The sequence below is a fragment of the Metarhizium robertsii genome (genome assembly GCF_000187425.2).
Source record: "Metarhizium robertsii ARSEF 23 chromosome Unknown MAA_Scf_2, whole genome shotgun sequence".
NCBI classification, from domain to species: Eukaryota; Fungi; Ascomycota; class Sordariomycetes; order Hypocreales; family Clavicipitaceae; genus Metarhizium; species Metarhizium robertsii.
In genome coordinates, this window is record NW_011942160.1 from 5,263,012 (window position 1) to 5,278,168 (window position 15,157).

Genomic DNA, 15,157 nt, shown 5'->3' on the forward strand with positions numbered 1-15,157 from the left:
ATTCCGCAGCAGGGGGAGCTAGCATTACCTGCAAGATGCGACGTCACCATATCAGTTCAATGGTCTTGTTGCACATGTTGCCCTCTGACATGTGACAACAGCTGACTCGCCAGCTCAAGGGGCCCCAACACACGACAGCAACATAAAACGGCATCGGAAATACTTTCTTTCTATCGCGCTGTATGCTATATATGGAAATGAAAAGGAAGACGAAAAACAAAATCCCCACCCCTTCTAAACAGTAGCGCGGCACATGGCCCGCGAAATATGCCATCCCGACTCTACCAAGCAATCTTAGCCACCGGGCCGTTGGGGAATAGTCGAACAACCAGTTTTCTAATCTCGTCCATGCAGAGAATACCCACGGCCAAAGGAAGGGGGAGAAGCCAAAACTCAATGGGAACGCTCGCTGTGCCAAACAACGACTGAATGCCGGGGACTTCGGTGACGAAAATCGCAATGGCGAGAGAAATCGCCATGCTCAGAATGAGCCAAGGGTTGCGCCTCTTCTCCGTGATGGGATCGGCCTGCACGATGCTCAGCCGGCGGTTGCGCACTGCCAGAATGTTCCCCCACTGCAGGATCACCAAGGTGACAAAGTAGACGCTCTGCCCGACGGCGTTGAAATGCGTCAGCTGATCCTCCGTGTAGCCGTAGAAGCCATCCGTGTACTTTTCAAAGGCAAAGAACAGGCTGCTTATGGGGATGCCCGCCTCCTTCCAGTAGTAGAAGAAGAACATGGAGTGCGCGGTGATGGTCTCCATGAAGCCCGTGAAGAGGTAGGCCTGGACGTAGATCTTGAGCGTGATGAGATGGTCCCTCTTGTGGTTTCGGGGGGGCAGGGACAGCAGGTCGAACTCCTCGCGCTCCATGATGAGGGAAAGCGAGAGGAACAGGTCGGTGAAGACGCAGATGATGATCATGAGGAACGAACTCAGCGGGAGAGGCACGCCGAAAAAGACGTTGACCAGCACCGGCCAGATCTCCGACCACGACCCGGCGGGGAGCAGGTACGCAATCACCTTTTGGAGATTCTGGAACACCAGCCTGCCCCAGCGGATGGCCTCGATGATGGAGTCGAATCTGTCGAGCAGCACCAGGTCCGCCGCCTCGATGGCAACATCGCTGCCAGTGACAATGGCGACGCCAACGTCGGCCGCTCGGAGGGCAGGCGCGTCGTTGACACCGTCGCCGGTGACGGCAACGACATTGTCGCGCTTCCGGAACTCTTCGACGATGCGCAGCTTCTGCTCCGGCGTGGTTCTGGCAAAGACGATTTCTCCGTACTCGCAGATCACGTCCCAGTCTTCTGGCACCAGATTGCCCAGATTCTGGCCCTCAAGCAGCAGGCTGTGTCGCTCGCCAGTCTTTCGAGCATCAGCGAGCTCCGCGGCGGAAATCGCCTTGTCGCTTTTGATGGTGTCGATGGTGTCGGGATCGCGCTCACTGCTGAAAATGCCAGTGTTGCGGGCAATAGCGGCGGCAGTCAGGCCGTAGTCGCCGGTGACCATGAAGAATCTGGCGCCGGCACGTCTGCATTCGGCCACTGTATGTGCGGTTTCGGGTCGAGCAGGATCGATGATGCCAAGAATTCCAACAATGGTGAGATCCTCAGTGGCACTAAGAGCGACCTCGTCACTGAAGGCATTGGTGCCCACGGCGTTCTTCGCAGTAAGGGTCTTCTCGCAAAGAACAATGACACGTTCGGCGTTGCGAGAGAGCTTGTCCTGGTACGTTTTGAAGGCGGACCGCGCAGTCTCGTCCATGGGCTGAACCGAGTTTGTCTTCTTGGACCAGTACTTGGTGCACGTTGGTAGCAGGACATCCGGCGCTCCCTTGACGAAAACCTGGTATTCGCCCGAGGAGCCATCGCTGTCTGCTTGCTTGCGGTGCAACGTGAGCATCCACTTGTTCTTGGAGTTGAAGGCGATCTGGAACAGACGGGGCACAATGGTCGTGCCAAAGTCGCCGCCCTTGGCGGTAGCTGCAAGCCGGAGAACGGCGGCATCGGTGGCATTTCCTTGGACCTCGCGGCTGGAGACGGGCATGCTCATGGTTGTAGGGTCGAATGTGGCATCGTTGCAGTGAGATGCAGCTGCAAGCAGTCTGGTAGAGCTGGCTTCGGCCTTCTCGCTGTTGACGGTGCGGTAGAAGTCGTCGAGCTCGATTGGTCCGTCGATAAACGATGCCGAGTTGACATGCATTTGGTTTTGGGTCAAGGTGCCAGTCTTGTCGGAGCAGATGACACTGACACATCCCAGGGTTTCAACCGTAGAAAGACCCTTTGGTAAGATATTGACGGCCTTCATCTTCCTCGCCACCATCATGAGCGTCAGAGCAACGGCCACGGGCATGCCTTCGGGGATAAAGGCCACCACACAGCTCATGACATTGTTCAGCATGGCAACAACATTCATAAAGTCATAGTGGTCGCGACGCAACCAGCCGAGCCAGGTGAAGAGGATCAAAAGCGCCAGGCAAATAGTCAGCGCTACAATGATGTAGACAAACCGCCAGATTTCCTTCTGAATCAGAGTAGCACGTTCTTCGGTAGAAGCGGTGGCCTTGGCAATACGACCCATGACAGATCGGGGACCAGTCAAGACGACGACGCCGACACCGCTGCCGTTCACAACCAGCGTGCCCATGAGGGCAATGTTGCGGCTCTCCAAGAAGTTTTGGTCCGTCATGTCAACGGCACCCTCAATCTCGTCGGATTCGCCAGTGAGAACGGCACGGTCGAATCGAATATCTCCCGAGTGGCTGATGAGACGCATGTCGGCAGGTACCTTGTTGCCGATTTTGAGATGAACGACATCTCCACTAACAAGTTGCGTGGCCGGCATCTTTTTCAACTGCCCGTCTCTCATGACCAGCGCTTCTGCTGGCAGCAGGTCGGTGATGGACTTCATGGTTCTCGATGTCGACCAGTCTTGGAAGGCAGAGAAACCAGCCTGAAGCATAATGACCAGAATAACCAGGATAGCGAGGGCAAGATTGGTAGGGGAAGGGGGGTTGCTCAGGGGCCTCCAGCAGATGAAGAAGACAACGACACCAACCCAGAGGACGGAACAGAAGCCGCCAAAGACGTACATCAAGATCTTCTTGAGATAGTTCGTCTTGGGCTTTGGTAGGGTATTGCCGCCATCTCGCTGGAGTCTGTTGGCAGCAGAGCTCTCAGAAAGCCCCGATGATTGGGAAACATTGAGTTGCTGACACAGCTGGTCGGCCTGGAGTTGATGAAAGGTCAAGTTTGTAAAGTATTCCTCGTCGTCCTTCTTGCTTGACTTGATGTCAGCCGAGGAGTCGGTCTCAACCTTGCGGGACTCGGCCACCTGGATAGAGAGGGTTCGATATGTAATCGGGAGGCCGGAATAGGGAGCCGTGGTGATGCCATCACGGCTCATGGATCTTCGACGGGACAGGGAGCGAGAGTCTCTGCGATTACCCTGATCTGCAGCCGCAGCCCTCCCCCTAGGGTGGGCTGCATCATCAAATGCAATGCGAAGGTCGCGGTCGGCTTCCTTTTCGAGTACGTCGCCAGCCGAACTGGAGGTGTCTTCAGGCATTGTGTGTGATTTGTCTCGGCCAGGCTCAACTATTTTGCGTCTAGAGTATGGGTGAAGGAGAGAAACAAGGGCAAAGATCCAATAACAAGCTCAGTACTATGAAACTGTTCCAGAGTTCTGCAGGGACCTTTTGGCTGCGGTGCTACTCAACCTGCCACGTTTTTCTCTGCTCGTGACGCAAGAAGGGAGAGACAGAGTCAACGCTGCAGGAGACGTGGCACGGCAAGTCCCTCAAATAACAATGAAATATCACAAGATACACACACGATCTTTGGAATTCACAACCCGGCCCTGGCCTTATATGGACAAACCGGCCGGCCATGTCTGCTGCACCGGGGGGGTGGCCGGCGGTGGTGGTGGTTGCTCTCAGCCATGTGGCCAAGAAGAGGGAAATCTTGCACGTTGACGCTCATCGCCGGCTGAGGATTCTGCCTCACGCCAATGAGAATCGGGGGATCCATTCTTTCCAAATCCCAGCGTGAAGCCATCCGTGTCATCTGTCCCTCGCGTGCGGCGCCCGTCGACGGGCAAACTTCCTCTGGCGGGCATAACAACGTATAAAGACGACGAATAACAAATGGCGCATACATGTACAGGACTCTGAGGATATCGAGGCCCAGTTTCTCAGCCACGGGGCGTGTTAGTCTGTCACAGGATCGTACCGTTCGTCTTGCCTGAATCGGTAAGGAAAGAAACGTGTCTACGCCGCCCTCATCAAGGGGTGGCTGTTCTTCATGTCAGCTTTTGCTCTCCCCGGACAAGTCTCGTCATCTCGAGATTAATTTTACTCGGTACATGGCCGGAAAATAGGTGTGCTGTGGAGATGGCCAGCGTGAACCCGTTGGAACAAGGCTGTGCGTGTGCCAATTTTTTTTCTTTTCTTGAGCTTATTTTGTGCCTGCTGATGGTGATTTATTGTGAAATAATTGGAGCTGATCCAAGTTCTGGAACGGCCTGGCTTGGTCAAGCGATGCCTGTTGTTGGCCGGTTATTCTGGCGATCGTCTCGTCGGCGGTTTCGCCGTTTGCAGCTATTTGCTTTCAGCTGGGGGTCGACGTGCCGCAACCGCAGACAATAATTCGGCTGAACCGACTGGACGGCGTAGAAGGTAAAGGGAGAAGGAATTAACAGATGAGCACTGGATTGTCTCGCCAATATTCAGTTCTCTGTTGCCGTTCCAATCCGTTAGTCTAGGAGCATTTCGTTGGGGCGGAGTTTCTCAATGCGCCCAAGGCACTTTCGTATTCCTCATGTGGCTAATGAACCAAATAACAGGTAAGGCTTATCTCCTGTTTCAATATTCGTGGTTCGAAGATATTTTCCTTTGGCAGCTGTTGCATTCTTCTCCAGGTGAGTTGTCGCATTGGGCATTCATAGCCTTTACCGCGTGCAACCCATGATCCAATCTCCCGGATTCAATGTTCGCCCCAACCATGTGCAATGACTACACCATCCCGGCAGTCATCTGCATCAGGCTGTCACACGGCATGATGTTTTTTTTATGGCGGGCTGCATTTCCAACCAAGGGCATCGCAGTGCCACGCCTCTCGCCATTACCGAGTGTAAGCAGGCCAAATTGATCAATCGAGAAGTGCAACTTGGGCGGCAAAGGCGCCAGTCCATCATCCATCAATTGATGGCCTTCAGCATGTCTCCATACCATCATTCCAGGCTGACACACTAGCGGTGCCGTTATCCGAGGCCCGATGGTACCCAGCCTTCCGTCTTGCCAAGTGTTGCCCCGATCAAAATGGTGCTCTGTCATGTGTCTTTCCGCTCAGCCCTTGATTGCACCTTTCCCTGGGGGCGAAAAGCGCTGTTCCACCAAGCCACAGCAGCCCAATCCAGGAACTATGACCTCAGGTGCTCACAGTGAGGGTTCCGGGGTGGGATGCTAGGGCTGGAATCGGTTCGAGTACGTATGGGTGCATCGATCCTTGCACGAGTGCATGTGAAAAAGAACGAACGAATGGATGGGTAGCACGATGGCTGCGAACAGGAGCTGAGGCCGCGCACTGCCGTACTGAAGAGCAAAGTGTCGAGTCTTGTTTTTCGCGTTATTCCAAAAGAAAAGAAGAAGAAAATCTATGAAAAAAAATCTCCCCTTGCTCTTGCCCTGTGTACCCATTGGCAAACTACCTTCCTACACCCACTGTAGGTAGGTACGTGGACTAGCCACTTCCACTTCGTTGTCAACAGGTCAACACTTGATTGGACCTTGGGCACGTTCATTCGCCCGCCTATTTCCCTCATACTGCCTCGAGTCCAGACCGCGCCGAGACAGGCGCCTGGGTCTCTGCCACAAAGCTGCCCGCCACAACGTGGCGATTCACGACGGCGTGAGCAATCTGCAGACCTGTCACCACGACGCCAGGGTCGGATGCTGCCATGTTGTCCAGAGAACTAATTATAGCGCCTTCATGTCCGGTTCGTTCTCGTGGTCCGCAAGTCGGTGCTCCCTGTCGAGCATTCGACGGAGGCGGGCAGCGTGTCCGGAGCAGTGACGACGGAGAGCATGGAGAGCATGTCTCGACTCTCGAGACGACATTGCACTGGCCAGCGCTTCATGCCAGTCCATCCTGCTAGTATATTTCCATCGTCTGTACCACGCGTCCTTCTGGCACCATTTCTCCGTCCATCATGCCATGAAAGTGACTCTCACCGACGAGCTGCCACTTTCCGCCCTCCAAGTCGCTCACGCCATTGTCCGCAGTCCGTTGACGCCGCAGCAGAAAGGGCACCTGCGCGCCGGGAATGATGAAAACCGCATCACCAATTCTGGAGTACGGCGGTATCATCCCCATGTATCCTCGCTCTGTGGTGGCAAACATGCGCTCTCGTGTGTGCGGCCCTGCAACGTTTGCGAATCTACCACTGTCCAGGGCGTAGTATGTCATGTCACTGCCGAGCCTCTCTTGTTCCTCAGCACCGAGGCTCGGGTTCAGCGGGTTCATGTCTGGTCCGCACTTGCGCAGCGTCTTGATGAAACCCTCCACGGCCTGATAGTACATGGAGAAGATGGGATCCGCGGGCCGCGTGCCGCTTGGTGTTCTATCGCCAACAAGTGTCCTCCAAAATGCTTCGGTAAGAGAAATGCCAGTCACATAGGGCTCGCTGAGCGATCCGTTCAAGGCTACCTCTCGACTATCGGCGAGGTTCTTGAAGCTCCCTGGAAACTTTTCCGTCTTGACAACCCCATTCTCAGATACGCCGAAAAATCGAGGGCCCAACTCCTTGATGCAGTCCACTTGGACACCCTCGGTGATGAGGGTAAGCCCGTCATCGCCCAGCATCATCTTCAGTTCTTCGTCAACAACACCTGACGCACGGTACGAACTCGAGTTGGGATGGCGCCATAGCATTCCCGCCAATCTCTTGCTGCTCCAGTCCGGGACCCAAGATAGTTGCAGATTGTGATTGCGATGGAAGCCAACGCCTGCTAGATGAAGAATGCGAGAGGGGTGCTCTTTTGATAGTAAATATTCGGCCGTCCTCAAGAACGGGCGCTCGATTGCCGAGTTGTAATCGGGCATGATGTCGCCAGTTTCCGCAGCCGCGCTGATTCCTTGCACCGCAAATATATTGTCTCGAGCATCTGTAGCAGTCGAGTTGATACTGGAGATCAGGAGATCAAAGAGCTGTGTGGAGTGGTTGGCCTGAATGATTTCGCGGAGACGGCCAAGAGACGCAATCTGTACTCCGGCATCCATGGGAAGCGGATCGAGGCTCCTCCAGTAGATTTTCGATATGTGCCATACATGGTTCGGGTCGCCGGTGAAGAGGGTCGTCATCAAGGATGAAAAGTAGTCCCAGGTGATGAGTTCCCCTCCGTACGATATAATCACCTTTTTCGACACGGCAATCTCCTGAATCACCCAGCACCTAGCCCAATAGTCATGATTGACAAGCCGAGTGAGCGCAGTCCATCCGGGGCTCTCAATGTTCAATTCCATGAGCGACATGGCTTGTCGTCTGGTGGTCTCGTCAGAGTCTATGCGGCGACGGAGATGGGAGAGAAACCATACGGCGTCGTTGGCGTCGGGACCATGACCAAGCCATATCACAGTGTGGTATGAAGATCCATATATCTTCCTCATCAACTGAACCTGGGAGCTTTTTTCCTCATTGTCTTGTTGGTTAATACAAATCGAGTCTATCCATATATGCCTCGTCATGAGAAACGAGGCTCTGTCGTGCACGATGTCATAGACTCTGTCAGAGACGTCCAGTCTAGCTCCATCAACGATGAGTCCTTTCCGGGTTTGGCGACTGCCCCAAGTGTACGAAATCGTTTCAAACTCTACCGCCTCGTCTAAACGCACGTGGACCAGTTTGCACTGAACGGGGCTCCACGGCGTCGACTTGGAAAGTCTCAGCAGGCGAATTTCTCCCGGAGCAAGAGCCGAATATGTGTACGTCTTGAGCGTTGTGACACGCGCCGCCGTCTTCCCATCCGTGTAAGAAACCAAAGATGCACTGATTTTCACGAGGAATCGAAGACAATGTCGCACCGCGGTGGCAACAAGTCCTCCAGCCATCCCAAGACCAGTCAAGACTTTGGGCCAGGTAAAATTCCAGATTCTGATCACTTCGCTGTTGAAAGTTTGTACGGGGTTATCGACCATGATCATCCACATGATAGCGGGCACGCATATGAAGGCCAAGATTTGCGACAAGACGGAAAAGCTCCAACAGGCGAAGCTCCAGATAGCTCCTACATTGCGGAACACAAACGACAGCAAAACGTAAAATGACAATTGAGACGCTTCGATAAAGAGCTTCGTAGTAAGGTCATCGTCAGCATCATCGCGGCTGGCGAACCGTCGGAGGGTGAGGGCAGTCGTTCGCCACGACGTTTGCCCGAAGAAGAAGAGATACAGGTGAACGAGAATGAAGATTGTATTGGCAGGAATGTAGTATCCATACAGCCCTATATTGGACAAGACCGAGGCACAGACTTTGGAAAGTATGGTATCTTTTAATGCGACAACACCAGCTTTGAGACCGAGCGCGCTAAAGACGATCAAGGTTCGTATTTTGGGAGGAAGGGCCGTGAGTGCAGCGGCCAACTGATTCGGCGCTGCATTTGGTGATGCCGACATTGTATTTTCGCTGGTGCTACGATTTTCTGCAAAGTTGACTGTAGGGGCTCAGGCGGCCGCCCGAGGTCATATTTATGGCCAGCTATGCCAACATGTCGCTGTGAACGGAGCTGAGTTTCCTTATTGAGGTCGGGGTTAGAAATCGCTTGATGTCGAGTACTACAAGTGCGCCCATTCAGCGGGGCTGAGCTGACTTGCGACAGCCTCACCAATGAATTCCCAAAGGCAGAGTGCTTAAATGGGTAGGTACGCAGTCAGCCTCGCGCGTAATAATGAGAAATCATTGATTCCATGCCGACCTTGCCGGTTTATTTGTACTCCTCCCGGAGCAGGCATGCCGAAGAGCCTGACCTGCGATGACGGCAGGCAGAAAACGAGAAGATAAACTGACGCCACCACCACTCTGCTATAGCAAAAGAGTGCATTGTAAAACTTCAATGGGAATATATGCCCGTCAGCGATTAGGTGGACGAGCCGCTTGACTGACTATAAAATTATTAACCTACATGTAATAAAAAAAAATATTTTAAAAATGGGCTAAATAGTCATGCAAGAACACGAGCAACACCATGACCCTATTAAATTAGCCGTACCAGGCTAAGAAGCCGTAACTAACCGCGTCAAGTAATATACCAAGAGTGTCGAGACCTCGACGCATTATAACACGTCAAACACACTAGCAAGTTAGTCAATTCATCACCGCGCGCGTCTCGCGATAGCCTCAGCTACTAATAACGTCAAGAGAAAATACGGTTTATGCCAGTGACTCACACTGTAAACGTAAACATGGACACACAACGTATATTAACGAGGTCTCGTCCGCATCCCACGAGTCAGTCCTCTCTCTCTCTTCACACGACCCTTTAAAATCGAGATACCCCACGGAAATCGAGAGACTTAATAAGGCAGCGCGGGATGCAGGGAAGAAGGAAGATAAAAGGGGCGCGAAGATCAAGAAGGATACTAAGAAGCTATAATAGCCCCCCTATACTAGATGATTCTCATCGCAGGGGATTTATTATAGCTTCTTAATATATTTTTTTAATCTTGACGCCCCCTTAATCTTTCTTCTTCCCTGCATCCCTCGCCGCCTTATTGAGTCTCCCAATTCCCTTGGGTCCCTCAACTTCAAAGAAGCGTCCCTTTTCATATCAATATTTTTGCTGCTGTCAGCTAACATGAGGTCTCCCCCCGGAGGGTTAAATCTATCACCATCATTAACAGTAACAGCAGGGTCAATAGCAGCAGCAGGGTCAAACTCACTGTCATCAACACGCTCTCACCGCTTTGACTACCCCCTAGGTCAGCATTTCGTTGGCATCAGGGTCTTGTACAGCCGTGTCCCAAGTTTTGAGCTGGACTCCGCCAAATATCCGAACCCTGACTTCATGCAGGCGAACTGCAATAATGCCGTTTTCGGTCCCGTGTGATGACATGGCTTATTGTCCCCGGGAAGCTTCAGTATTCAACTATTCCGCTCTCGGCAATGCCCACCGCTTCAGCAGTGTATTTCCCGGCACATTCGCGGAACTAGACTGGCTGGGTGACTTTCTTTAGACTTGACGAATCTGACGCCCTCGCCCACCGTGAAACCGCCGGCATGGTAGAATTTTTTGAGATGCCAGTCTAAACCGATTGATAATATCGCCTGGTAAAGTTTTGACCAGAGCCCGGGTATGCTCAGGTCAAGGCGTGCCGATTACTTTCCTGATTTTATCACAAGTTAGGTGAACGTGAGACCTTTCCCCTCTCTGAATGGTCAAAAGAGAGATCGTGTCGGGCCAAGTAACAACTGGCTCTCTATTCACCAGTCCGTTTCCATGACTTTTTGTACTGTGTCATAAGGTGTCAGGTTGTCGATTAGCGGGAATAGAACATTTTCTATATCGAGAGGGTTGGCGATAAGCGACCTAATCTCACATAGACCTTGGGGACTAAGCAGACTCTTCGTTAGAACCACATTTTCGATTCCGGTGCTGAGGATACAGAGGGCGCTGCAGAGTCGACTACCGTTGAAGCTTCGTCTTCGCCTTCGCCTCCGCTTGGGATATCTTCCTTGTCATCCTGACCACTATAGAAAAGACGCGAAGCCCATAGAGCTGCTTGCAATTTGTGGTCTCCAATATGTGCTCGTATATTCTTCGGTGACAAAATTTTTCCTTACAGAATGGGCGGAACAGTCCTCAAACTTGCATATGTAAAGCTAGAGATCGCTAGTCACATGTTTCCTGTGATTTTGTCAGAATCGAGCTCGGCTCCCCAATGACAACGGGATAAAGTTTCACCTCCACTCTAAGGTAGTGCCGGGATTAATGTATAAAGAACAGAATAGGCATGGAAACGGTTGATGGGCGACTGGTGAGGGTGGCGGGATTCGTGGCTTCAACAGCTCACTATTCCCTAATGCAAATAAAGTTTCTAATCCAGAATTCGGCTTTATCTCCTGTATCTCCCAGTCTGGCTTTAAATGCCACGAACAAACTTCAATCTCGTGGCTCTCTAGACCTGCAAGTTGCGGCGAGCGAGAAGCGAAATGGCTGGCTGGAAAATAGATTGAAGATGTGATGTAGATACTACTGCTGTTAGAGGGAGGGTAGTGGCGGCATATTGATCGACCATCAGCAGCAGAGATGCGTGATATGGCTTTGAGGATGTCGAGGAAGACTATAATGGTCCGAGACAATTAGACGCCAAGCTTGAGCAAGAGATTCTGTCACAAGATATATAGGGTCAAGTACTAACACGCAAAAGTATGTGGCGTGGCCACGCCCATTTTTTGGTACTACTAGTTACGACATATTCACCAGCCACAACGGTTCCTGGCTCCTTCCCCTTGGCACCCAGCGTGGAAGCCCGGTTGCCGCGCTAGTGGCTGTTCACCGCCACACTTGAGCCACCCGCGGGGTGACTGGTCCGATACAGCGCACAGTCACATCCCACTTTCCAATCCGTCAATCAGACCACCCAATCTCTGACACTTTCCTGTGACTCATGTCACGCCGTGTCTAAAAACGCAGCACTCTTCCGCCATTGACCAAACACTCCTCGCAAGACGCAGAAACCATTCACCATGGCGACCATCTATATTGACGAGGACATTGGCAAGGACGAGCCCACGCAGCAGGGCACCGAGGAGTCTCCCTTCAAGACGCTTCAATTCGCCTATCTCCAACACCCCGCCCAGGCCCAGTACCTGACACGAAAATCTGAGAGCGCCGACGATGAGGCCGCCCGAGAATGGAAGCCTGCAGCCAAGTCTGCCATGAAAAAGGTTGTCAACTACTTTGAGCAACAAAAGAAGAAGGCTGCGCGCGAGCAGGAACTCGCCATCCATCGCAAGAAGGAGGAGGAGGAGCGCCACAAGGTTCTGGAGGAGGCCAAGAAGATTGTTCTCGAGGAGGATCCCAGCCTTCCCAAACCCGTCACCATCAAACTTGATGAGGCTGGTGATCACATTGCGCTTCGCAAGGCCGATGATGCCGAGAGCAAAGGAACCCGAGTCCGCGTGTTCGGCCGCGTCCACCGCGAGAGAAAACAAAAGGATGTTCTGTTTGTCACCCTGCGTGATGGCTATGGCTTCATGCAGGTGGTCATCTCTGGCAAACTTGCCAAGACGTATGAGGCTCTTACCCTTACCCGTGAGACCTCGATGGAGATCTTTGGCGAAATGCGCGAGGTCCCCGCGGGAGCCCGCGCCCCTCTCAACCGAGAACTGCACGCCGACTTTTACAAGATACCCAAGCACTGGAGAGCCGTTGGCGGTGACGATGCCATCACCAACAGAGTCACGGCCTCTACTGAGCATGCCACTCTGCTCGACCTCCGCCACCTTACCCTCCGTGGAGAGAACGCCTCATCGGTCCTTCTTGTCCGCGATGCAATGGAATACGCCTTCAACCGGGCATACCACGAAGCCAGGATCCGCAAGGTCAGCCCTCCTGCGCTGGTACAGACTCAGGTCGAAGGCGGCTCCACGCTCTTCAAGTTTGACTACTACGGAGCCGATGCTTTCCTCACCCAATCCTCTCAGCTGTATCTGGAGACCTGCCTGCCTTCCTTGGGCAGCGTCTACTGTATCGAGAAGTCTTTCCGCGCTGAAAAGTCCCTGACTCGGAGACATTTGTCCGAGTTCACTCACATCGAGGCCGAGCTCGACTTTATCAACTTTGACGACCTTTTGACCCACCTTGAGACCCTCATCTGCCGTGTCCTGGAGCTGGTCCTGGAGGATCCCATGATTGCCGGATACATCAAGACGCTCAACCCCGAATTCAAAGTCCCTGAGCGACCCTTTATGCGCATGAGGTACTCGGATGCTATTAAGTGGCTCATTGACCACGAAATCCCCAACGAAGAGGGCAACCCGCACAACTTTGGTGACGACATTGCCGAGGCCGCTGAGCGCAAGATGACCGACATCATCAACAAGCCCATTTTCATCACCCACTTCCCCGCGCACATCAAAGCCTTCTACATGAAGAGGGACCCTGAGGATGACAGAGTGACTGAGAGTGTCGACTGTCTCATGCCCGGCGTCGGTGAGATTGTGGGTGGTTCCATGAGAATAGACGACTACGACGAGCTGCTTGCCGCGTGCAAGCGCGAGGGCCTCGACCCCGAGCCATACTACTGGTATATCGACCAGCGCAAGTAAGTCGGCCGAAACGATGCGGTTTATCGCGTTGGATTGCACGCACAGTTGCTAACCGCATTGGAACAGATATGGAAGCTCCCCGCACGGCGGTTACGGCGTTGGTCTCGAGCGTCTCCTCGCCTGGCTGTGCAAGCAGCACACTGTTCGAGATTGTTGCCTGTATCCGCGCTACATGGGGCGTTGCAAACCCTAAACATTCGGCACTCCGTGTACGCACTTTGTGTCAACTGCATCTGCCTTGTGTAGCTTTGCTTTGAGAAGGGAAAAAATGGATTCTGCTAGGAGTCATGGCATTGGACTTGGGTCGAAAACAACAGCGACGCCGTTGGCTTTTAATGTTAAACCGTAGCAATAGAGACGCATCAGAGACTTGGGGACGGATGGTAGACGAGCAAACGAATAAAATATCATTGATGGCAAGAGCTACGCGTTGGCATGGCCATGGTGTGTCTCGGTACGTGGAGCTTCGTACTCAACACGGTAAAAACCCAACGTGGCCTGGCTTTTTGGGCACGCGTCAGGTTCACATGATATTCACATGCTTTGTGAGGCAGACATAACGGCTCTCAAGCGCAAGGCAACACTCATGATCCATTCGCAACTTGACAGTTGGAGGCTGGTAACGATGGTCTGGGAGCGCACGAGGCGTAAACACGGTCATGGACTCTTGGTGGGCGGGTGTCCAACACCACAGCCACTGTTGTAGGTTCATCGAACAGGAAATTCTATTACGGGGGCATGATTCATGCGTCATCTATAAAACATGTGCAAATGCTGCCCGGAATATGTAGCGGGGGCTTCTCTTTCCCCCCCGGCAAATCTAGTGCAGACGGCTGAATGATGTTGGTGGACGCCAAATGCACTGACAGAACCCATATGTACAAAGTGGAAGAATTAAAAAAAAAAAAAAAGAGTCAGAAAAATATACAAGCGAAATGGTAAAGTCACCGTTTTCCCCATGCCAATCAAGTTTCATCAGCCACACCCCTTGTCCCCGTTGTCCCCCGCACTCACACCAAAAAGTTGAGCGTCTTGGAAACGCTCGGCACGCCCTTGTCGTTCATGACAAACAGCATATAGTAGCCGGGCAGGACGACGCCCGGGTCGGCAGGCACCTCGGCAGTGTAGCGATTATCGCCGGCGCGGACGAGGGTCAGCGGGACGCGGCGCTGGTCCGTGTTGACGGTGTGCGTGGCGGTGCCGAAGCGGATGAGCGAGGCGGACGCGACGGACGAGTCGGTCTCGATGGCGACGGTGCGGCCGGACAGGGTGGCGGAGCGGATGACGGGGCGCACGGCGGGCTGGCCATCCTTGGTGAGCAGGTACTGCGGCGTGAAGACCTGGCCGTCAAAGTGGTTGGTGTTGCAGTCGCCGCAGAGGCCGCCGCCGGCGCTGAGCACAGTGGCGTCGGGCAGCAGGAGCGCGACGCTGTGGTAGACGCGGACGATGGAGTTGGGCTGCTGCTTGTAGAAGGCGTCGGCGACGGGGTCGTACAGCTCGGGGGTCAGCTGGGGGGTCTCGTCGGAGAAGGGCACGGCGTAGCTCTGGCCGCCAGTAATAAAAACGGTGCCGTCGGGCAGGACGGCCGAGGTGTGGAAGGCGCGCGGGCTCCAGAGGCCGTTGGAGGCGAAGCGCACGTCGGCGGGCTTGCCGGGGTCCCCGATGGTGATGAGGTGGGCGGCGGCGGAGGCCTGGCTGTTCTGGTACGAGGGCGAGCCGCCAAAGGAGAGGATGCGGCCGGCTCGGGCGTCGAACATGACGGCGTTGCCGTTCATGGCGTCGGGGTCGGTGCCGCGGTCGGAGCGGCGGTCGCCGGCGGGGGCGACGCTGCC

General features: G+C 53.7%; 4 protein-coding genes across 4 annotated transcripts in view; 1 reads left to right on the top strand and 3 right to left on the bottom strand.

Annotated features, from left to right (window-relative positions):
- Nucleotides 1–281: 281 nt before the first annotated feature.
- On the bottom strand, nt 282–3,569 carry MAA_07893 (ATPase, P-type phosphorylation site; the record flags this gene model as incomplete). Its single annotated transcript, XM_007825891.1, has 1 exon — nt 282–3,569. One exon carries the CDS (start codon nt 3,567–3,569, stop codon nt 282–284), a length of 3,288 nt encoding a protein of 1,095 aa, XP_007824082.1.
- A 2,582-nt stretch (nt 3,570–6,151) lies between these two features.
- On the bottom strand, nt 6,152–8,671 carry MAA_07892 (Heterokaryon incompatibility; the record flags this gene model as incomplete). Its single annotated transcript, XM_007825890.1, has 1 exon — nt 6,152–8,671. One exon carries the CDS (start codon nt 8,669–8,671, stop codon nt 6,152–6,154), a length of 2,520 nt encoding a protein of 839 aa, XP_007824081.1.
- A 3,070-nt stretch (nt 8,672–11,741) lies between these two features.
- MAA_07891 (cytoplasmic asparaginyl-tRNA synthetase) lies at nt 11,742–13,325 on the top strand (the record flags this gene model as incomplete). Its single annotated transcript, XM_007825889.1, has 1 exon — nt 11,742–13,325. One exon carries the CDS (start codon nt 11,742–11,744, stop codon nt 13,323–13,325), a length of 1,584 nt encoding a protein of 527 aa, XP_007824080.1.
- A 1,010-nt stretch (nt 13,326–14,335) lies between these two features.
- MAA_07890 (Galactose oxidase/kelch, beta-propeller) overlaps nt 14,336–15,157 on the bottom strand; it is a gene marked incomplete at both ends in the record, with an annotated part of 2,105 nt that continues 1,283 nt past the window's right edge. The window contains one exon of the mRNA XM_007825888.2: nt 14,336–15,152. Coding sequence (XP_007824079.2) covers nt 14,336–15,152 — 817 coding nt within the window. The remainder of the gene's footprint in view (nt 15,153–15,157) is intronic.